The sequence below is a fragment of the Panicum hallii genome, chromosome 3 (assembly GCF_002211085.1).
Source record: "Panicum hallii strain FIL2 chromosome 3, PHallii_v3.1, whole genome shotgun sequence".
Classification (NCBI taxonomy): domain Eukaryota; kingdom Viridiplantae; phylum Streptophyta; class Magnoliopsida; order Poales; family Poaceae; genus Panicum; species Panicum hallii.
The window spans coordinates 49,606,758-49,630,890 of record NC_038044.1 but is presented as its reverse complement, the minus strand read 5'-3'; the positions used below and the strand labels follow the sequence as shown (position 1 = coordinate 49,630,890).

General features: G+C 42.8%; 1 protein-coding gene across 3 annotated transcripts; it reads left to right on the top strand.

Annotated features, from left to right (window-relative positions):
* The first annotated feature begins 5,451 nt into the window (after positions 1 to 5,451).
* Positions 5,452 to 15,092, top strand: LOC112887851 (coilin). Of its 3 annotated transcripts, XM_025954134.1 has the most exons (14): positions 5,452 to 5,717; positions 6,000 to 6,064; positions 6,776 to 7,045; positions 7,305 to 7,487; positions 8,034 to 8,103; positions 9,297 to 9,371; positions 10,011 to 10,212; positions 11,330 to 11,367; positions 12,206 to 12,475; positions 13,810 to 13,881; positions 14,093 to 14,245; positions 14,326 to 14,533; positions 14,615 to 14,841; positions 14,935 to 15,092. In XM_025954134.1, exons 1-13 carry the CDS (start codon positions 5,505 to 5,507, stop codon positions 14,830 to 14,832), a joined length of 2,037 nt encoding a protein of 678 aa, XP_025809919.1. In that variant the 5' UTR covers positions 5,452 to 5,504; the 3' UTR covers positions 14,833 to 14,841; positions 14,935 to 15,092. The 3 variants fall into 3 exon arrangements, with proteins under 3 accessions (XP_025809919.1, XP_025809918.1, XP_025809920.1); XM_025954133.1 differs by having other exon boundaries at positions 14,615 to 15,045; XM_025954135.1 differs by lacking the exon at positions 5,452 to 5,717 and adding an exon at positions 5,806 to 5,868 and having other exon boundaries at positions 14,615 to 15,045.
* The last annotated feature ends 9,041 nt before the right edge of the window (positions 15,093 to 24,133 follow it).

Here is a 24,133-nt window from a genome sequence, read left to right as displayed (position 1 = left end):
GCATGATGTTAACTGCCGCTCCCGTATCCACCAGCATTTTATTAACGGGCTGACCATTAATATACCCTTTAAGATACAAGGCCTTCAGGTGCTTGTAGTTCTTGGCTTGTGGCTTTTCGAATATCACCGGCCGTGGTCCTAAATCAAGCTGGGCTACCGATGGCTCCTCCTGGGTCCGAGCATGGAACTCTGCAGGAAGTACAAAAACCATGTGTCCATCAGCCGATACCTTCTTATCGGCTTTTGTTGATTTGGGCCACCATTCCTTCCTGGGTGGGCTCGACTCTTTTTCCTGCACATAATGGACTTGTTCTGCCAGATCTGGTCGCGCTTTCCTTAAAGTCTCGATGTACTTGGCCTCGGCCTCCTCTAAGCTACGCAGCCGCTGAACCCTACGCTTCTGGGAACGATTAAGTCCAATGGGGCACCAACGTGAACGATGATACTTATCTTCTTCTTCATCTTCCTTTCATGGTGACCGGACCTGCTCTTGCCAGGTTGGAGCAGGTCCTAGCCGCCGGAAAACTGAATCCCTCGCTTCTGACTTCATTGGTCCACACTCTGGGCAATCCCTGATAGTAGGCAGCCGGCTCATACCTGAATCCCAATAGTACCTGAAGAACGGGCAGTGCCAATGATCACGGGCATCTTCGTGCTTCCTCAGACGCTTTCCGGTGTGGCGCTCATATTCCTCTTCCTCAGATTCCCGCTGGAGGCGCTACTGGTACTGGTATTCATATTTCCTGAGAAGATCAGAGGAAGTTGGTCGTTGATTCCTTACATACCTTACTTGTCTTTCTGTGACGTACTCTTTCTTCTCTTTTTGGGGCCGATCGCTGGGATCAGCCTCTCTGTTCTTGCCCTGGCGGCGTGATGTCACCCCCACCATGTTGATGCCAAGCGTGAAGTTCAGTTGTCGCCTTGCAGACCGGTCGTAATTTTCCACCATGTTGACACCAGGGAACGGCTGAATGTCGACTTTCATGGCGGTCTGACCTAGGATCAATCGGCCCTGCTCAATAGCCGATTGGATTTGTCGACGGAGCTCCTTGCAATCACTGGTGCTGTGGGTAAAAGAATCATGCCATTTACAATATGATCTTCCTTTTAACTCCTAGGCCGTGGGAGGTTTGTATCCTTCTGGAAACTTTAACTGCTTTTTTTTAATAACAAGTCGAAAATTTGTTCGACTTTACTCACATCAAAATCAAACCCCTTCGCCGGCCTAGTTTGCTTTACCCACTTGCATGGTACGGGATTTGCACCACGAGCCCATTCTGCAACTGATACTTCCATTTCTTCCCCGGAGTCATCAGCTTCTTCTGTATAAGCTAGCGCTACTGGGCGCTTAAATTTTTCTTAGTACAGCTCAGGGTGACGCTGCTCATGCGTCGTCAACTTTTGGACTAAATGCGCCAAGGAAGTGAACTCCAATTGAAAAGCCAGATCTCTGATCGGCTTCAGTAATCCCAATGACGCCAACTCGACAGCTTCCTTTTCTGAGATCCGTGTTGAATAACACCTGTTCTTCATCTCCCTGAAGCGTCGAACGAACTCTGCCACGGTTTCTCCACGCTTCTGTCGGAGCTGCGCCAGATCAGCAATTCCCGCCTCTGCAGCTTCTGAATGGTACTGAATATGGAATTGTTCTTCCAGCTGCTTCCAGGTTCGGATGGAGTCAGGACCTAATGACGTATACCACCCAAAGGCCGATCCTGTGAGCGATTGTGAGAAGAACCTTACTCGCAACGGATCTGATATAGAGATCATACCCAACTGTGCCAAATATCGGCTCACATGTTCGATAGAACTAGAACCTTCTGCTCCACTGAACTTGGTAAACTCAGGGAGCTGATACTTGGGCGGCAATGGAATTAGATCGTAGTCACTTGGATATGGCTTAGTATAGCCGATCGCTCTCCTCTTTGGTAATATGCCAAACTGATCCCTCAGAATGGCGCTGATTTGCTCCGCTGTTTGTAATCCAGGGGCCGAGTGCATACTGTCATGACTCGGCCCGGTAGCATAAGTTGCCAGCCACGCTTGCTTGTCTGCGTCAGCTCCAGAAACCCCTCCAACTACTTTTTGTGCGGAATGTACCGGGTTATTGCTGTCCGGTATGTATGCACACATGTAGCCATGTGGGATTTCCTTGGGTGGCTCACTGAAGAACTGGTGATCCATGGGATCACCTCCCACTTTATAAACCACATAAGCTGGAGCGCCATGTGATTCTGCAGCTGCAAGTGCATAAGGCAATGGAGGTCTGATCTGGAACGGAAATTCTCCCTTATGGCTTCCCAAAGTAGGCCCAGTTGGAGAATGCTGATGCTTCATAATTTCTTGGACCACTCGCAAAGCTACACGCTCAAAAGTGTTGACCAAACTTTCAGAATGCCGTTGCAATGAATGAGCCACCGCATAATTTACCTCCTGCCGCAAAGCTCTGGTACGATCTTCAGAAGGGGTAGACAGATCTACTCCATCAAGAGCACCCTCAGGTGAAAACCCTCTCCACCTGACATCGTAGTTGCGAGTCCTTTTAAAAGAGCCGATGAGGTCGGCTTCAAATTGAGCCTTGATTTCGTCGTATCTTTGCTTATGCTCGGCAGAAAGCTCTTCTTAAGTGATTGGATCATCTCTTGCCATTCTGCCGTCTGCGGTTGATGAAGTCAACGGTGATGATGAAGTCGATGAAGATGGTGATGACGAAGTTGATGAAGATTATCCCACCGGACATGCCAGAATGTGTTGTCGGCCAAAACCCGCCGGCGGGCAGTGACTGGCAACACGAGGAGCCGGGAGGCTTCCGGGACGGCTGGTGGGCCTCGGTCCCTCGGTCAACGGTCCAGCAATCCGGCGCGCACCCTGGCTTGAAGTCGCTAGGCGTGCCACCTGATCCTGCACCTGATCAGGAAGGTGTGACGTGTCAAACTCCTGCGTGCATAGACATATGTAAAGATTAGTCCGAGCCATGATCGGCTCATCACCTCCTCCCCGGTATCGGCTATAGAGAGCCGATTGCATCAATACCGGATCGGATCATTGGAACATGCAACATACAAACATATATATATTTAAATAAGTCTTGCTTCATAAATATCAATCTAATCCAACCCACGATAACTAAGCCCTCACTGCATGATCGGAACATCCTACACGTGATTGAGCCTAACAGATACATGAAAGCATCGGAACAAACAATCTAAACAGAGATTAAAGAAACAACCGAAAAGCCGATTCCTAGAGCAACCTCTATTCAAGCTACAAGCCGATACTAATGCGTACTGCCGGAACGTTAAACTCGTTTGCAAGGCCTAATCATACACATATCGAACCAAGCCTCTAAATAAACAGAAACTAGTCATAACAGATCGGATCTACTGATAAAGACGAAACAAGATACAACCATCGCATCCGTGATCGAACACGACGATTAAGCACACAAGAGCAACGAACAAAGCGTGATTAAGATGCAAAAAGAATAACATCACTCTATGCGTGCTAGGATAACTAATGCTACTCGCCATCTACAAGGCTTCAGAACGAGCAACATATGAACAAACAAGCAAGGGTAATGCTACCCCGATCACACATAGCATGATCGAGGCCGCATGTCACTTACCCGATGAAAACCCTAAAATAGGGTAGGCGATGCGCCGAGAGTTGTTGATGAATGATTCTGTCCTTCTTGTTTATTCATGGTACATATTTATAGTCCGTAGACTTATCCTCTTTAACTAACCCTAACCAAACATGACACGAATCTTAACTGCTTATACCTAAATTACACGGTCTTTCTAGCCTCAATTACCTGCACAGGGTCCGATTCGCAAGCTTATCGTGACTGCCTTCTAGGCCCATCTTGCTTCATGGCCCACTTCTGGCCCGGTCAGATTATGGCGATGACAGGTACAGGTCCTCACATGCTAATTCATGTGTTGTGCGTATTCAGTTATGTACTCAATGACATCAGTCGTCTTTAATTCCATTACGTCAGCGTGTTTTATTAGCTCTACTATATTGAAAAAATATTATGACCAAAATGAATGAAATAGCAACACACTATTCGTCTAGAAGATAAAAAAGACAACACAATGAATAATCGAGTACTTTGCATCAAGTCCATTACATGACAACATAAGGAATAAATCGAGTATATGAAAACAAAAAGAAACAACATCAAGTCCATTACATCGCAGCACAGGGAATACTGCAATAATTAACAACTTTGGGCATGACTAAACCATAGAACTAGCAAATGTTGCATACTACTGGGTGCAATGAGACCACTTCCCCTTCCTCAATGCATTAGGATTCTCCTCCATTGCCGCTTTAGCACGGCAAACACGCTCTTGCTTCTCCTCCCTCTCCTCCCTACGCTGATTAGCAGGCCTCCTTTCCACCTCTTCTTTGCACTCCTGTTCTGTTGCCTCCTCTTGGCATCTCTTCTCCAACAATTCCTTCCGCTCCATATCCCACTCCTTCATGCTGCACAGATACTCCTTGTCCTCCTCCTTGATCTCGGTGTCGATCCACTGCTCAAAATCACATAGCGGGGGAGGGATATGCAAAATATACGATTGTTACACTCCTAATATTACACATAATGCATACATTATTTCATATGGGAGAAAAAAGTTTAAAAAATAAATTCTTACCATCTGAATGTATAATTATTACTCATCCAATACATTGGTTATACGTTTCCTCTTCATCGGACTTGGCTACCTTGTAAGAATCATCGTAGAAGCACATCAGCATAGGAACACCATTAGGCAGCGGTAAGCGGACGAAGGCGGTTCCCGTCATCACTCTCGGTTTACTAGATTTACCACGTCTTAGAATCCTACGGTTGCATAATACACATGTTAATAACTAAACCCTAACCCTAAGCTATGACACATCTATGGTTCAATAATACACATAATATAGATCAAATCAATGCATAAAAATTGAGGAGGGGAGAGAGGATACTTTGATTTCAAAGATTTATGGATCAAATCAAAATTTTTGAGGTGGAACATGCCGATTTCTAAGGATTGGCGAGTAGGGAAGAGAGAAAAAATGAGGCGAAGCAAGAACAAATGGAATAAGCCTCTTGCACGAGGGAAGGAGCGTGGGTTTTGAAAGATAGCTCGGCACTATAGTCCATGGCACCGAGCTCGGCGCCAAGATCTGTGGCGCTGACCTTGGCATCGTGGACTATGACGCCGAGACCGCTGCCACGTCGGCTCAGGTCAGATTCGACTCAGCAACTGGGTAGCACCTTGGCGGCGCCGTGAGTCACCGCGTCGAGACGTGTTACCTTAGCGCTGTGGCTCGTGGGGCTGACCTCGTGGTCCAAACATATGCAGTTTGTTCGTGTTCGTGGATTTTTTCTGGAAGAAGGGCCAAAATGTAAATAAAAAAGACGGCCCACAAGGCCTATCAAAAGAATTGGAAAAAAGAAAGGCAAAGAAAAACCCAGAACCCTCCCTCCCCAGACCAGAACGCCACGACCAATGGCTAGGCCGCCGCCGGAGGCGCCCGCGCCGGTGAGGCTCCGTCTGGTGTTCGAGAATCGCCGCCTCCTCCGGCGTGCGGAGAGGGATGAAGGCCTCGGGCGCTGCTGGCTCCTCCTCCGCCCGGAGCTCGCTACCGTCGCCGACCTCGCCGCCCACGTCGCCGCGCGCTTCCGCCTCCGTCGCTCCTGTCCGAGCGGTGTCACCCTCTCGGTAGGGCCCTGGTCATCTATCCTCCTTGTTATGATCCTTTTCCCCTTTTGCTCCCCTCGCGAACCACCCCAACCCCCCCCCCCCCCCCACCCCCCGCGAAAAAAAACCTGATGGCTTGGTTCGCGTGATGACACCATGCTGAATGCTTGAGGTTGGTTTTCCCGGTGGACATTGATCTGATTCTATTTTTTCCCCATTTCTTGTTATGTCTGTATTCTGTACAAAGAAGCGGATACCATAGCTTTGTGCATAAATAATGAATGAATGGTCTCTTGTGCGCAGATGGATGGGTTTGCCTTACCACCATTCGAGTCAACCTGCATCTTCAGGGACGAGGATATCATAAGGTAGAGCTGCTGCTTGTTGGTGAACTAATTCGTTCTTTCAACATCTTCTAATATATGCAATGCAGTGCTTTTTATCATTTCCTTTTCCTATTGTAGCATCTTGATATTTTGGTTCATCTCTAATTCTCACTGAAAACGAAAGGTTGGGCTGTGGGATTGTGTCTACACAGAGCACAATGTGTAATGCGCAGGGTGCTAGGTTTCATTATCATGTATCTGAGTATCTCTACCATCTCCCTCTGCGTACATTAACAATGAAGCAGATATAATGCTAATCTCTTTTATGCCCCAGAATAATAGTTATTTGGGAAATCTGGGACATCCTTATGGCAAGCAATATTGTACACGAGGCCAGACCATATGTACTATGATATGGGGGTAGTTAATTCCCTTGAAGACAAACTTGGGTCGTTATGTATTAAAAAAGAACAGAAAATGCCTAGGGTCTGTTATTTTGGCACAAGTTTTTTTGGTTCTCAAACATAGAGCTGGAGTGTCAAATGAGTTGTGGTGTATTTGAGGTAGTAATACTGTCTTGGCTTATCAAAAGGTTACACTGAAGGGCTCTACTGTTATTTAGCTACCAGAAAAGCCATCCATGTTTTTGATTTACTATTTCCATGCATTATGCATCTGTTTTCATCACACAGCAGTGGGCCTCTTCTTGCAGAAATGATGGCAGCAATTGCTAATTTTCTTTTGTATTGCCAGGGTTAAACAAAAATCCTGCAAGAAGCTGTTAGGGCACAATGATGTGCACTCTATTCAAGATCCTGAGGTATTAGAGAAGAGGGCACTTCCAGTTGATGATCAAATCCTTGCCTTCCAGTATCAAAAGGATGACAGTAAGTACCAAGAAGAAGAGGAACATGGTGATTGCCAACCTGAAGAAAATGCAACTGTTAGCCACAGCACAGAAAATAATGGTACAAGTTCGAAGAGGAAGTGGCATGATGACGTTGCAAGAGTACCTGAGATAAAGTATCTTCTCTATTTTTGTTTTAGCATTTTTCTTTTGCCAACTATAGAATATCACTTTGGTTGGATGCCCTTTCCATTTTCCTGTTTACAGGGTTTTGTATCTGATTTTTTTTAATTCCCCTAAACTGGCTTTGCTCACCTGAACAAGCTGATTTATGCTCGTATAAAAGTTTTCTGTTATTAGAATCATAGGTTGGTGTCAGTGTATCTATTATGTTCAGTGATATATCCATGCTCTCTCATTGGTGTTTTGATGCAGGAGAAAGAAGCTGAAGGTGACAAATTCTGGAAAGCACATAGATGACGGCAAGGGGGATAATGTTCATCAATGCCAGGATCAGAGTGGATCTAAAAAGTTGATGTCATCAGCTCTTGATATTGAAACTAAGAAGACACTACAACCTGAAACTGCTCCCTTGGTGGAACAGCAAAAAACGGAGAGGTATTATCTGAACTCCTATGCGGCTATGCCAGATATTATTTTTGTGTCACTCTTATTTGAGAAATAATTTCCTTTTATAATCCCATTGACCATAACCAGTTTGAATTCTATTGCTCTGGTGTATATCATCATGTCATTATGTGACAATTTACAAAAATACATGTAGCAGTTTGTTCCTGACAAATTTGTCACTAGTCATCAGTCTAGAGTTCAGGTGAATAGCTTGTTGGGTTGTTGTTACAATCTCTTTTGTTCCAATGCCTCTCCTCTGGTATCTTCTTTCTGCTACTTAAATTCTGATGTAAAACTGGTTATTTCTGTTCTTGTAATGTAAATTGGTTGCCCATTTCGAAAAAATTAACCATAACCAGTTTTTTTTTCCATTTTTGGGGGTTAAGGAGTGTATGTGCATGGTGTGATCAGTAAACAAGAATGAAATGTGTGGGGATATTGACAATATAGGGATCTATAAGGGGTTATGTAGCTTTTAGTCGTTGTTTGTTCTATCATATGACTGCAGAAAATTCATATCATGATTTTTTTTAGGAACAATCAAACTGAGATGAAACATGAGACGAAGGTGGCAGACTGTAATGCTCAAGGTGACACAAAAAAGGTATGCATGATTCATGACACCGCTCTTGACTTGTGTTTGTATCAACATTCCTGGTGTGTGTTAGGTACTTAATCATAAATTTTGTTATTCATAGATGTTAGTCATCTTTTGTGATATAATCCATGGTGATGCTGATAACTAATATATCTTACCTCATTGCAAAAGATGCACCATATCAAATATCTTTCGTGTCTACATTTTTATGATATCTTTTCACGCGCGGATTTTTTTCCTCAAATTCAGTGGTTCTCTTATAGTAGTAATAATGTTTTTGGGCCTTTGTGTCAGACTTTCAATCATCTTATAGTTTCTGCCATAGTCTTATCTTGAAAGTTCTGATTCCAGTATGCTCTGGGTTTTAATCAGGATGAAAGCTAACATTGTATTAGGTCCATCATTCATCATTTTACTTATATCCAACTCTTTGTTTGTCTGCTGGGACTAGTTGGTTAAAAAAGAGCTTTTAGTTAGCAAAAGTGCAAAATAAAGTACAACAAAGGTCCTTGTAAAAACCTGGAGCAATGTCAAACTGACCTTAGCCTGTTTTGCAATAGTTTTGTGAAATACAGTTATATTGTTTTAACAAGTGTAGTGGAAGTTTCTGCATACATCTATAAGATAGTCTGCTATTTCTAATTATCCAATACTTCCAAGAAGACTGCTATATATGTTGTTTTAACAAAGCAACTGTAAGACGCAACGCCAGGCACGACCGAAGTCAGTAGTCATGCATTCCCGTCAATAGATCTTGAATGTGCTCTTAGCCCATGTCTTCTGTCACTGGAAAACCTATGCTTCTATTGTTTCAAAACCCTTTCATGTGCTTCCTGTATTTGGCTATTGGAATATGCCTAATTCATTTTATCATTTGTAGTTTTGCTTATTGTATTGGTAAGGCTAAGTTTTTGTCATAGCCCTTTTATCTGGTTCATTCCTGCACAATGCACATTGAGGCCCATATGTTTATGACAGTTGTTAATCTCTCTTTTTTTCTCCCCTTCAGTCTACGATTCCAGCTTCACTAAGATTTCACACTGGGCTTAACCCTGTTCATCTATTTCCCCTTTATTTTGATTTGTTATTCAACATAGAGAAATTTTGATTCTTAATTTATGATGTAACAGTCTTGTATCTATATATTTTAATTTAGTTAACACATGTATCTCTCTTTGCTTTATATTTTGTCTTGTCAGTTGGAGAGTCGAAGTGCTCGTCGCAAGAAAATCAAAAGGCAAATGAGGCAGAAAGCGAAATTGCAAACAGAAAAGGTATTGGTTAATAAGGTTGATAACTATGTTACTTTCTAGCTTTTATATGGTCATCTTTCATACTGAATCTGAATGTTGGCAACTGGCAAGATTTGCTGGGTCAGTAACACACTATTAGAATGAAGCTAGTTGCTTGAACTTGCAACACCATATGGACTATTTCAAAATGCTTGTCAAGCTAGTTTTCGAAGCTTTCTATGGAATCAAACTTCTTTTCCCCATTTCTTCTTAGTAACCCTGATCTGACCTCTGTAGCCTTCTTCTCACTAACAAAGAAGGCTGCCTCACTGCCCTGTCTTCCTAAACTGCCTCTTCGCTGTTGACCACCTACCTACCTTACCCCCTTAGCGAAGGAGACTATATGTTGGGGTGTCCAACCAGTGGTGGAAAAGTTGTTGTTGGACGTGTAGGGGTTGAAGGTTAGGTTCTTGGTTTATGCAGAAGCGTTATTAGGGGAAAATGGTTGTAGTTTATGAAGATGAGCCTGAGTTCTATTGTATTCTGGTTGTTGGATGAAGGCCTTTATGGGTCACAAACACTTGGAACAAGGTTCCAATAGCTGACAAATATTGTGTTGACTAAGCTGCTATATTTATGTTCTGCTGATCAATATATTCATCTACAATATATACTTTGCAGAATGTGCATGAGGATTCACCAATAGCTGCTGATTGTCCATCATCAAGCAATCAAGATGGCTTGCCTGGCCCATCAAGCAATCAAAACGGATCACCTGCTCCTTTTTCAAGCTACAAAACAGATGAGGAAGAATCTGATACATCAGAAGATGAGATTGTTCCAGTTGTGGTTCGGCCCGGTCACATTCGCTTTGAACCAGCAGGTATGGTTCTGCATTCCTCTTTCTATGTTAATCCAAGCTTATGCATTACTAGGCAGGCTTTGTTTACAGGGCACATGATTATGTCTCCATATGTACCAATTTGACTTTATTATATTAATGGAGTGCAATGCTATCTCTGCGTTTTTGTCAGTAGCTTGAAGTACAAATAGTGTTGACCTATATTATTATCACTGGTTAAACCTGTTGGCCTTGTTATTTTTTAATGGAAAAACTCCCCAACCCTCAGCCTTTCTCTTGCACTGTGCACCACTGTTTCTGGAATATTTCATAGCTGCCTTCCTAAGATTCTGTAGTTCACTTTGAGAGGTGGGAAGGCGACAGGCAAATTTATCAGAGTTTGACCATTTAAAATGGTGCAAAGAAGCACCATTTTCTTTATGTTGGCCAAAGAAAAGTTACAGCAACACTGATAGCAGATAAATACAATAGCAAAATTTCCCTTGAGACTCATGAGGCCTCTTATTTTTCCTATACACACACACCACAGTACTCTGGTGTTGTGAGCTGCTGATGTACTAGTCTACCAATAGCTGACCTTGTGATTCTGATAATTGTATCCGCATTTATAGTGCATGTGTTACAGCTGAAATTAAGAAAAAAAATAGTTTCTAGTAATGCCTGTGCAAAAATTAAAGTATTTTGAATGAGAGTTGGAGGTCAAGGCTGTTCTTAAGGCTGCCACAGTGGACCCAATATTAATAAAAAGATGGCATAGGAGGCCAGATGTTGACACAAGTGCGCACTTGAGATTCCACATGATCTCCTGTTTTTCTTTTCCTGCTTGTTCTACATTGGTTTTAGTTTTAGGATGAATGCGCAAAAAGAAGGGAAACTGGCATCAAGTTGGTTTTAGTGTTGGGATGGATGAGACCAACTCAGTAGAAACTGATTTTGTATGTGTTGATTGTGGCTATAACTTTCTCTTATATAACCACTAGAACTGAAGTTCCAGTTTCCTTTTACATCTATTTACTTTGCTAATGGTTCTGGCTAACACATAACTCTTGTGTTATAACATGCCGCTATAAAATCTTCAGTTGGTACTTGATATTCATGTATTTTGTTAAAGTCAACTCAATATATACTCTGTTTATAGGTGGACAACCTGACAAGTCACCAGCAAAGGAAATGCAGGTTCCTCGCTGTTTCCCTTCTCTTTTATTCTTCACCTAGGTTCATGCATTTCCTTGCAACAGCTAAAACTTTTAAGGCATCTGGATGTTATTACCGGAACTTACCTTTTATCTAGCACTTGAACTAGATTTATTCTGATAAAATATGCATTTCTGTGAGAAGATGACTTGTGCTCAATTGACCTCTTACTGGCTGGTACATGTTTTTTTTTTGTAATTGGCATTATTATCTTATAGAAGAAATATCAAGTGCACAATAGTATATTATTGGTGAATATGTGCACAAAGTCAAATATTGTATGTTGAATCTGGTCTGAGTGGGGGGTCGGCCTTCCATCATCTGTCTTTTGCAGACTTAGGACCAGTTGGTTTTAAGTCAAATAAAAAGGTGAACATAAGAGGGATGGAGGAATTCTCAGGTCTCACTTGGGCCACTCAAGTTTGATCTATTATACAAGATTAAGTTTGTGTACATGTTCATTTATATAATCTTGTACGCCTTATATTTCCTCTAGCTTATAATGATATAATTGCAGTTAATGATACCATATATTACTCATTTTGTTTCAGAATATAATTTAGGGGATCAATAACCTTGGTGAAGTTTTAAGGAATGGCTGAGATAAAGAAAAATAGGATGATTGAGCAACCCAAACACCTATGTCAAATAATTAAATAATACTCATTGCATGTCCCTAAAGTAAATACATGTAATAGAAAATTTACTTAAGCCTTGGAGAAATAACCATGGCAGTTTCTTTCCTCATATGAAAGCATGGAAAACGATTAGCAACTGCTTTGACTTGCATTCTCATTTATGTTTTTGCTTGCGGTTCCAGGGCACTTTCGAATGGAGTGGAACAATGAGCAAAAAGAAGGGCCAGAAGTGGGGAATGAATAGCTCAAACAAGAAAGTTGCAAACAGCATGGAAGCTAACCATCATTTCATGGACAGTAAGATTATTGAAAATGGTTTTTGTGCTGTCAGTAATCAAAAGGATGATGAAAGCAATAATATTGACATGTCAAGTGTGAAGATTATTGAAGAAAAGTTTAATGGTGAACCTTTGGATTTTGAGAGATTGTACCCCCTAACGCGACTTCCAAAGGTATTTCATTCGTTAGAATTGGGATCGGAGGCTACTGATTACATCCCTTGTTCAGCAATTAAATATGATAAATATATTAATATATAAACCCAGAAAGACAATGCTGTGTTGTGAAAAACATGAATACAGATAGGCTTTTCTTGTATCTATGTTCAAGGAAATAAGTAAGAATCTTACTAGAAGATGCAATTCTGTGTCCATTCTAACATCGGCTATGAAACAATTGAACTTCTCTGCCATACATGGATCAATTGTGAATCATCCTATCTGACATACAGGTAATTGGTTGATAATTTGTAACTTGCATGCAATCAGCCTGTTATGTACTAAACTAAATATTAGCAATGGCTAAAAATGGATAGTTAACAATTTGGAGATTAAACCTCCTAATTCACTGTCTGTTCTTGTGCTTGAAGTTGGAGAAATTTTTTTTTTGTGTGTGTGATCAAGGCATAGGGTCACAGCGATGGCAACTAATTGCTGTTTAATGATAGTCATGGGGGTCAATTATTATTAGAATTTGTACTTGCTATCTACTAGTATAATTAAGTACGAAAATGAGTGTTTTATTTCACTCTATTTGAAGGAAGAGGTTCCTAAATGGCTATCTTTTCTTGTGCTTGAAGTTAGTCGTGCTAGATCAAGGGACAAGGGCACTATGGTGGTTGCTGGCAACCATTTCTAGTTCAATAGTTACTAGTTAGTCACGGGGGGAAGGCAGCAATAAGAGAAGGAAAGTTAAATATTTACTATTTAGGTGGTAGATAAAACTAAAAGTTAAGCAGGCACCCAGCTTTGGTCCAAGCTCAAAATTAAAGTCACTACAAGATAGCAATTAGTGTTTTGTTTGCCTCGTTTTTCCTTTAGGCCTGACCACCAACCAAGCCAAATGGAAACCTATCGTGATCACTTTATATTCTGATACTTTCCATTTGCCCTAGTTAACTATGCTTTCTATGAGACTAAATATTTACCTTGTGGGATTCAGAGAACATTTCTTTGTGGTAGATACCGTTCCATAGTAAATAATTACATTCATTTGTTGGGTGTTGTATTCAGTTGAATCAGTTGAATAACATGTTAAATAGTACTACTGATAAACATTCCATCCAATCTTTATGTATTCTTAAGAAAGCAAACAACGGGTTAACATCACAGTGGCCTTTCGTGTGATTTGCGATTGTGCTCTTGCATCATTGAATAGCAATGGATGCACTTGAAAAAAAGGTACTAAGGTCATATAACATGCTTTGCAAAAATCTGCTATCTTATTATCTATGTTATTGTTTGATTTTGTTCTTGTTCGTGGTTAACCTGTCTTCCGCACCTTTCAGGAGGGAGATCTCATCGCATATCGATTGGTTGAGCTGTCTTCCTCATTGTGTCCGGAGCTGTCTTCTTACCGTGTATGACATAATTCCAGTAGCACTGTCTAAATTCTTTTATTTTTGTCAGGGTTGTTTGAAATGGAAGCGATATTAATCCAAATCCAACTGAGCAACTTTTGCATGCTTGGGGCTTCGGCAAATATGAAAAGCAATCCATTGTGGAGTTTAGACTAACTGGCTGTGTTAAATTGTGGGCAAAACTAAGGCATGTCTCACACTGCTGTTTCAGGTCGGAAAAGTTCTGATATATGATCCCATGTCACTGCGTATCATTCTCTTACCTGTCCCTGAGTATCCGATCATCACTGAGGAAAACAAACCTGAGGATGAGTCTGATATGTTTGTGGACTTGTCACCTTACAAGGAAGATGGCTCCTTGGAGGTAATGAATATTTCTCCACTTTATAAACTTATTACCAGCTAGTCGAATCTGGTATAGATCATGCTTAATATCTTCTGCAGATCGAGTACTCATCACTTCTTGATGTAAGGCTACTGAAGGGTATTGAGTCGGTACCAGGGGCTGTCAGGACTCCCTCTGCAGAAACATGCGAAGAAGGTGGATCAATGGCTGGAAAGACAGTTACCTTAGAAAATAATGAAGGTCACATTGACTGTCAGAAACCAGGCACAGTGCCAAACAACACTAAAGATCAAGAAGCCACACTAGGTACCGACTGCTACTTTTAAGTATCTTGTTTCCATGCCTAGCATTTTTTGTTATACACTAATTCAGAAACATGCTGTGCAGAAAAGATGAAGAATACAATCTGGGAAGAAAATATCGAGCCCTCCAATGACAAGACTGGTGTTCAGGAGAATGGTTGGGGAACTTGGAAACGAAATCCTAGTACGTCTGCTTGGTCTTATAGGGCGCTCAGGAGCAGCGCCCTCGGCCCCACGATGGAAATGTTGAGGGGCAAAAACAACCAGAGGGGTAAACCACCCAATCGAAGGAATGGGAAGTGATACCCGCAGGTACCCAAGTTCATTTCTATGTAACTGCGGGCTGATCCGTTCTTTTGGAGAAAGATCGAAAGCAAGTTGAAGCTTCATGTTTTGTATGTAAAGTTTGGCAGTGGAAGATTTACTATGGTACTGCTGTTGGGGCCTATTTGAAACCGGAACTAATCCTGATCGTTAGCAAGGGATGGATGCGATTGGCAGAGCGCTTGCTATTCATATGCGATGATTGAGGTAGAAACTGTTTGCTAGCACACTAGCAACTACTTCTCACTCCCTCTTTCTAAAATATGAGGTTTTAATTTTGTCCTAACTAAAACATTTCTAGCTTTAACCAACCATACCAAATAAATGCAGTGTGAAGGTACATTTCGTAATCGACTTAACCAAACTTATTTTATGTTTTAGATGTTGGTGTGTTTTTTTTTAAAAAAATAGTTAGAGAAGTGTGATCTAGGACAACACTCAAAACATTAACATTTCGGAACCGAGGAACTACTTGTTCTGCGCAAAATCTGGTTTGCCTAATCTAACATATTCTCCTTTTGTGATTATCAACACTTGTAGTTGGTTGGTATTCTATCCTATAACATATAAAATCTCGTACGCTTGCCGTCAGCAATACAATCTTATTAAGTCACTGTTCGGACTGGAGGTAGCGAGAGCTGCCTGGACCGGCTACGCTCCCAGACGTCCGATTTCGGTCGCTTGGAGCTAGGATCGCTGCCTGGACGGTGAACTGCCTGCCAGGTCAGGACTCAGGAGTGGTTCGTGTTCGTCTGTAGTTATTGTATGTATAGGGAATCCCCTCGCTGACGTGTGGGACCCATCACGATCGGGTCCCCACCCATCATTGGGTCTGTTGGGAAGACACCCTTCCAGGTCTCGATCGTAACAAGCCATCAAAGCAACACTGCAAGCAAGCACACAGCTGGATGTGTGTTGTGGCCGCCGGTGAGAAATGGTGTGGCGAGGGATTGCCGCCGGGTGAACTTGGGAAATCATAGCCCAGGTGAGAAATGGTGTGGCGTGCGTACTAGTGTCTTTGTCTTGGAAGTGTCGCGCTTCAACAATTCCACGGTTGCAGTCTTTTTATTAAGGGGACCACGGCAGGCAAGGAGCTGGCTGAATAATATATTAAAATGCGACATTATTGCATATAAGATTTCAGAATAGAGGTGGAGAGGAAAAACAACGAAAGTTCACTCTACCTTTGATCGCTCAGTAATATGCATGAGGAGCTCCGGGATAGTCCAAGATGCATGTCTGCTGGGAACAAGTGAAAAATGCGGCACAGACCCTGCGAGCACATAGACAACGGAGAAGGAGGTGGTCCTGGTCTTCTACTTCACCACAACAGGCACTGATGACGGGGAGATCAACGATGTTCCGCCGGAAGAGGAGGGAGCTGGTGGGAAGTCGTGCCCGGTGCTTGAGAAGTCATCAGCCTAGTTGTCATCGTCACTTTAAGCGCACAAAGAAGCAAGCTACATGTTTGTGAGCACCACTTTCTTCCGTTATCCGGCAGACAATTTCGCTACTGACACATTTTCTGACTCGTCGGCTGAAATATCACTTGCCGTGTGCAGTAGAACCACGACTTAACCTCACACAAAATTGCCACGACTAATGGGCTTAGGTCATGTTTGTTTCAGCTTATAGCTGATTTTGAAGATTTAATTTAAAAAAAATAAAAAATCAGATGATTTCTACAGTCTAGAATCAAGAATTTAAAATCAGCTGGATTCTCGATTACGGGAGACATCTAATTTTTAGATTTTCAAAAATTAAATCTTCAAAATTGATCAGAAGCTGAAACAAACGGCATCTTAACCTCACGCAAAATTGCCACGACTAGTGCCACCGTCATGATGTGACCTTTATTATTTTCTTTTTTGCGAAAGTCATGATGTGACAATATAACTAGTATTAGAAGAGATCGTATATCTGGTCGTTTGTCATTGCCAGCGTAGACGCGCTTATGGTTCACGTTGGGCCGTTTGGGGATTAAATTTTAGTTCCCGTCACATCGGATGTTTGACACTGATATCGTCATAATTTGACTAGACCAAAGGATGGGCCGAGAGCAATATGGGCTGAAGGAAATCATCGTAATGGTCTGCGAATCGGCCTCTGTGCAAACGTATCAAGGGCCAGGATGGCCGTAAGGATAGTTTAAATATAGTAAGTTAGAGATTGAATCGTAACCAGTTAGGGTTAGTTAATATCAAAGTCTCCGAACTATAAATATGTATCGTGAGAATCAATAAAAACAATCAATCATCCACAACAAACTCTCGGCGCATCGCCACCCCTGTCTAAGGGCTTTCTCCAGGTAATCGGCATGCTGCTCCGATCATGTCCTGCATGGTCGGAGCAGTGTCGCGTTTATCTGTTTATCCTTATGTTGCTCGTACTGAAGCGTTTTTGATAGCGAGTAGCACTAGTTATCTTAAACGATTATGATGTTGCAATGATTCTGAGTAATAAATCTATGCTTTGCTTGCTGCTTGTAATCGTTTAGCTGTCCTTGTGTTCGATCTCGGGCGCAGGGGCAGCGCCTTGCTGAAAGGACCTCAAGATGCCTAGAGGGGGGGTGAATAGGCTAATCTGCAACTTAAAAACACTTTGAACACGGTTAGCAACATAGGTATCCGGATACTCCGGATATATGTCCGGATACTCCGGATATAGAGTCCGGAGTTTCCGGATATATTGTCCGGACTATCCGGGTATGAGAGAACGTGCTACTAATCACTGATTTAGATGCTGTAAATTGAGTTCAGTAAATTTAGAGGGACTAGTGGTACCTTTGAGGTGTTTCTCACCAGTTGTCTTACTCGTGAGACTTGTACAAAAGTAGATCGGTCTCAAACCCTAAAAGGTTAGTCTCAAAAGCAAATAATCCCAAATGTGAAGTAGAAATATGAGAATGACACAGAATTTGTTTCCCGAAGTTCACTCCCAAAGGAGCTACGTCTCCGTTGAGGAAGAATTCAAGAGACGGTGCTCAAGAACTCCTATGCTCCTCTCCCAAGGGTGAGACCAACGCTCAAACCCTAGGGTCACTTACTATGAATTCTTCGGGGAGGAATGAAGGTTACAAACCAGCTGTGATGCTCACAAAACAATCACGCAATCACAAGCGACGCCTAGCCGTCTAGGAGCTTGAAACTCCAAGAGTAATAAACTAGAATCCACGGGCTAGACTCGGATTGATGTGCTCAAGAGATGAAATCAAGGCTTACTTGCACAATCTTAGCTCTTGCAACAATCTCACTTCAAACCCCAACGAAAATCACTCAAGAATGGAGCAAATGGGGAGTGAGAGGGCTCTCTTTGAGTTTTCTGCGGTTCTGGTCGAAAAAGAGCAAGAGAGAGAGAGTGAGAGGGGGTATGAGGGGTATTTATACCCCCTCTCCCAGAAACTAGCCGTTGGGAGAGCGGTACCCGAAAACTCCGGGTATACGTCCGGATACTCCGGACATAGGGGTCCGGAGACTCCGGACCAAACTATTTTGCAGACCGGAAACAGTAACCCGGACACTCCGGGTATACGTCCGGATACTCCGGACTTTCTGTCCGGACATTCCGGACTTGTACTCGGACACTCCGGGTTGGACACTGAATTTCACATTTAAGTCCCTTTTGAGTGTTGAGATGGTTTCTTATGATTTTTGAGGGTTCTCTTGAGCACACCTACCATGTCTACACTAGTGGATCACAGTTCCCCTTGATAGTACGGCGTTCCTATACTCAATGTTAAAAATAAAATCTAATCTTCACGAACACTTGAGGACGCCGCTTTTCATATCCTTTTTGAGGGTTCACACTTCTCTAAAAGCTTTGCTTGGTCACCATTACCACCTGCACACATGCTTAATAACACGATTAAATATACATGTGCTTTATCATTTATCACCAAAACCCACTTAGGGGCCTAGATATCTTTCAATCTCCCCCTTTTTGGTGATTGATGACAACCCACATGTATCTCATTTGATAACAAAAAATGTAATCATAAGCATGTAAAGAGCTCCCCCTTAATGAATGCCATGAATTTGAATTTCAAATTGACTTCTCTAAAGTCAAGATTGGCATATTCGTAAAAGATATGGAAACTCTTTAAACATACTACAGTGGGGTGAGCATGTGTGTGCGCTGAAAAATGTGTGATGCAAATGTCATGACATATGATCAAGAAACACTAGTGCAACCTGGAGACTCCGGGTTTATGTCCGGGTAAATGATCAAGAAACACCATGTGTCCGGAGTATCCGGACCATCAGGTTAGAACACAGAGAGAATAACATTGCATCATAATCAAATTAAGATCACACTATCAGCTCATCCTTAGAAACAAACTGCAAACTAGTGAACCACAGAGTAGCACACATTACAAAGTTCCTCACACCACATAGTCCTTACATGAGAATTGTTCAAAAGAAACGCATAAAGTTAACAATTTGATACATAGCCCAAATGAGTACATAAATGACATTTTCACTCCCCCTTTGTCATCAAGTGCCAAAAAGGAAATGAAAAATGGCAAGACGGTCTTCTACTCATCATCATCTTGGGCATCCTCATCGGAGGTGTCCTCATCCTCATCCGAATCGGGAATTTCGCGGTAGTTTGGAGGTGCTTCTTCCTCGGTCTCTTCCTCTTCATCAAAAATCTCTTGGCCACGAGGAGGAGAGCGACGGGATCGTGTAGGGGCACGTGTGCGCTGACGTGGGCGAGGAAGAGGAGCATGAGCAGCAGCAGTGGCGGCTTCATCCGCAGCATCCCATTCGGCAAATGGGTCATCAAACTCGGGCAACTCATGGTATGGATCCGCCGGAAGCCCCAAGTGACTCTTAATCTCAATAATGTCACGGCGGTTTTCATTTATCTCGTGAGTTGCAGTCTTGCACATGCAGAAAATGCTCTTAAGAGCCCTCTTGATAAAGGAATCATGATGACCACTACGAGATGAAGATGGACCCGAATAACATGGAGCTGGGTCAAACCTTGGGTTCCTTGTGGCACCGGCATGAAGAGGAGGTGCGTGCGGTGCATCACCGGATCGAGGACGAAGGTGTAGGGCAGCATGCTTGCAATCCTTGGGAAATGTAACCTTGGTAACCCTCTCAATCATATACATGATGTAAGGAGCAGATGGTAGAAACTTTTGTGGATCATTCATCGTCCTCCTTAACTCATTCCAAATGAAATCCATAATGGAGAAGGGTCGCCCACCAGGCATGACACGGGCAAGGAGATTGCAAGCAAAGTACCTAAGAGCAGTGGCATCACCATCCTTAGCATCAATGGTGGCACGAAAAAATTGGTTCATGGTGTAGTAGAATGGTTGAAGAGTGCTTGCATTGCCGGCTTCCGCTAGAATAGGGTTGTAAAAAAGAGCCGGTAATTGACTTGGCTTTAACTGATGTTCCACATGAATAGGATCCCTCTTCTCATCCTCTGAGCCAAGTCCAAGGAGTCTAGAGAATGTCATGTAGTCAACTCCATATTTCACTCCCTCGGTAGTCCAAAAGAAGGCAATTTGCCTTGCGTCATAAAATAGAGAGGAGTGAAATTGAGCGAGAATCTCCTCATTCCAATCATACCGAAAACCCATGATGTCATAAAGACCAAATTCCTTACACTTTGCAATAGCTTGATTGAAGAATGGGTCATTCATCATCTCAAAATACTCCCAATCAACATACTTGCAAGGAACAATTGGAGCTTTGCCCTTGCGCATGACAATGGAGGAGTAGAAATCTTGATGCAACTGACACCAAAATCTCCTTTCCAAATTTTCAGCCTTCTCATACTTGTAAACGTCCTCCTTGCGTGCATCCGTAAGTGCCACAGTCTGCTTGAAATAGTTCCTCCCCATAGTAGTAGTAAACTCAGTGAGAATTTGAGGACGGTGAAGCTTTGGACACCTAGGATATTGGCGTTGATCTTGTGGATATTCAACTTGAAGACGAGGAGGAGTGCGAGGGCAGATTTCCCAAGAAATTCCCCGTCTTGATGGATTAGCCCGAGAAGGAGGAGGCACGGCCATGCTTGGCATCATGTATGGAGCTTGACGAGGTGGCTGGGCATCTGAGCTGCTTCCTGCAGGCTCTTTGCCCGGACGGTGGCGAGGACGAAGTTCTCTTGGAGGAGGGCTAGGAGGTGAAACTTCCTCCTCTTGGATTTGAGGATCATGACGGCGTTTTTGCCGTCTCTGACCGGAAGAAGCAGGTGCACGCTCACGTCCCATAGCCTGGATATAGAAGATATCGATTAGGAGCAAGCTAGAGGCTATAGGAATGAGACACGTAGGCTGAAACTATAAGAATCCGGAGAGTCCGGATATATGTCCGGATACTCCGGACAGTCCGGAGTATCCGGAGTGAACATCCGGAGTCTCCGGGTATCGACATGCAAACCCTATTTTCATGAAATCAAGAGATTTGCCCATGGGATTTGAATGAAATTTGGGGCACAAGCTGCTGCACATGAGGGAAGATAATGCCCCAAAGGATATCTAGTTTTGACCACTACATTGAGAGATCGGGCGATTTGAAGTTTGAATACCTTAATGAAGAGGAAAGCACGGGAAACTCCAAATCCAAAGCGTTCTCCGGAGATTCCGAACGAGAGAGAGAGCACTCCTTTCAACGATTCGCAAACCTTACGGGAAAAAGTGATGGAAATCGTCCCTTGGGTGAGTGGGAGGCAGTGGAGAGGAGGAGAGGCGCGGTGGAGGTGAAAAAAAAAGAGATAGAACCGTTTTGACCGACCCCCCCCCCCCCCCCCCGCGGTATATATAAGATGGTTTTACCATCCGGAGTATCCGGACATATGTCCGGAGTATCCGGATGTCCGGAGTATCCGGATGTCCGGAGTATCCGGACGGCTGTCCGGAGTATCCGGCTCCCCCTAACACTGTGATGGATTTCAATGAGAATAGGATTGAATTTTGAAATGAGAGATCTAGTGATGTGAGAGGCTTACTTAACTTGCGACTAGCCAGCGATCAATCAATGGGAACAATAGTCTCAAGCAAGCAAGAGAAGATTCAGATTATTTTGAAAGTCACACTCCTAGCACTTCTAGTAGATTTTTCAAAAACAATTGCTCTATGGCACTCAAATATGTGCATGATCTCAAACTAAGTTACGAGAATCCAAAATATTTAGCTCACTCCTCAGGGTACAAAACCTTTGCTCATCAAGTGGTTTAGTAAAGATATCGGCTAGTTGTTTATCGGTGCTCACATGACTTAAAACGATATCTCCTTTGGCTTCATGGTCTCTCAAGAAATGGTGCCTTATGTCAATATGTTTGGTTCTTGAGTGGTTAACGGGATTGTTAGCTAGCTTGATTGCACTCTCATTGTCACACAAGAGTGGAATCTTGCTAAACTTACAACCAAAGTCGCTCAAGGTGGATTTCATCCAAAGTAATTGTGCACAACAAGCACCTGCAGCAACATATTCGGCTTCGGCAGTAGATAAGGCAACGGAATTTTGTTTCTTGGAACTCCAAGACACAAGGGACCGGCCAAGGAATTGACAAGTCCCCGATGTACTCTTCCTATCTACTTTGCAACCGGCATAATCCGAATCGGAGTATCCAAGTAGATTGAAAGTGGAGCCCTTGGGATACCACAAGCCAAGGTACGGAGTGAAAACTAAATATCTTAGAATTCTTTTAACAGCCATAAGATAACATTCCTTAGGATTAGCTTGAAACCTTGCACACATGCACACACTAAGCATGATATCGGGCCTAGATGCGCAAAGGTAAAGAAGAGATCCAATCATGGAGCGATATACCTTTTGATCTACGGCCTTGCCATCTTCATTTAGATCGAGATGTCCATTAGTCGGCATGGGTGTCTTGATGGGCTTGGCATTCTCCATGTCAAACTTTTTCAACATATCTTTGGTATACTTGGTTTGACAAATAAAGGTTCCTTCCTTGAGTTGCTTGATTTGAAAGCCAAGAAAGAATGTCAACTCTCCCATCATGGACATCTCGAATCTCTTCGTCATGATCCTACTAAAATCCTCGCACCAAGATTGATTAGTAGAACCAAATATAATGTCATCGACATATATTTGGCACACAAAAATTTCTTTGTCAACTTTGCGAGTGAAAAGAGTAGGATCGGCTTTGCCTATCTCAAAGCCTTTCCTTAAGAGAAAATCCTTAAGGCATTCATACCATGCTCTAAGAGCTTGCTTAAGCCCATAGAGCGCCTTATGTAGCTTGTAGATGTGATGAGGTAGCTTAGGATCTTCAAAACCCGGTGGTTGCTCAACATATACCAATTCGGAGATTGGTCCATTAAGAAAAGCACTCTTCACATCCATTTGGTATAGCTTGAAATCATGGTGAGTTGCAAAGGCAAGCAAGATACGAATTGACTCAAGCCTAGCTACGGGTGCATAAGTCTCACCAAAATCCAAACCTTCAATTTGTGTGAAGCCTTGAGCAACCAACTTTGCCTTGTTTCTTGTTACCACGCCATGTTCGTCTTGTTTGTTTCGAAAGACCCACTTTGTTCCAATAACGTTTTGCTTGGGTCTTTCTACTAAGGACCAGACTTCATTCCGTGTGAAGTTGTTCAATTCTTCTTGCATGGCCATCACCCAATCCGGATCATCCAAAGCTTCTTCAACCTTAAGTGGTTCCAAAGAAGAAACAAACGAGTAATGCTCACAAAAGGTTGCTAAACGAGAATGAGTAGTTACCCCTTTGTTTATGCTTCCAAGGATGTTATCTACGGGATGATCCTTTTGGATAATTTGATGAATTCTTGGATGAGGAATTTGAGCTTCATGTTGTATAGGCTCGACTTCTTGTTCAGTCTGAGGTTGATCTTGATGTGCAGATGATGGTTCATCTTCTGTAACCCGGATACTCTGGCCCTATGTCCGGATACTCCGGACAGGGGATCCGGAGTCTCCGGACATAATACCGGAGTTTCCGGGTTGCGCCGCGGAAGTTGATGTAGATGACCCTTTGAACATCAACACATCATCATCATCTTGATCCTCTTTTTCTTGTGGCTTTATTTCACCAGTGGCTAGCTTCTTGATCGCCTTGTTTGGTGATTCTTCCATGCCTACAACATCATCAACTTGCTCTTCTTGAGAGCCATTAGATTCATCAAATGTCACGTCACACGCAACTTCAACACAACCGGAGGTTTTGTTGAAGACACGATATCCATGAGCATTTGAAGCATAACCAAGAAGAAAACCTTCATCAACTTTAGATGCAAATTTAGAGTTCTTGGGCTTCTTATTAAGAATGA

Excerpts from the sequence above, each read along its gene's own strand:
- LOC112887851 (XM_025954134.1), top strand. The coding sequence starts at position 5,505 with ATGGCTAGGCCGCCGCCGGAGGCGCCCGCGCCGGTGAGGCTCCGTCTG. Across the intron at positions 8,104-9,296 it reads CTCAAGGTGACACAAAAAAG|TTGGAGAGTCGAAGTGCTCG; the intron begins GTATGCATGATT and ends TTGTCTTGTCAG. Across the intron at positions 14,246-14,325 it reads AGGAAGATGGCTCCTTGGAG|ATCGAGTACTCATCACTTCT; the intron begins GTAATGAATATT and ends TATCTTCTGCAG.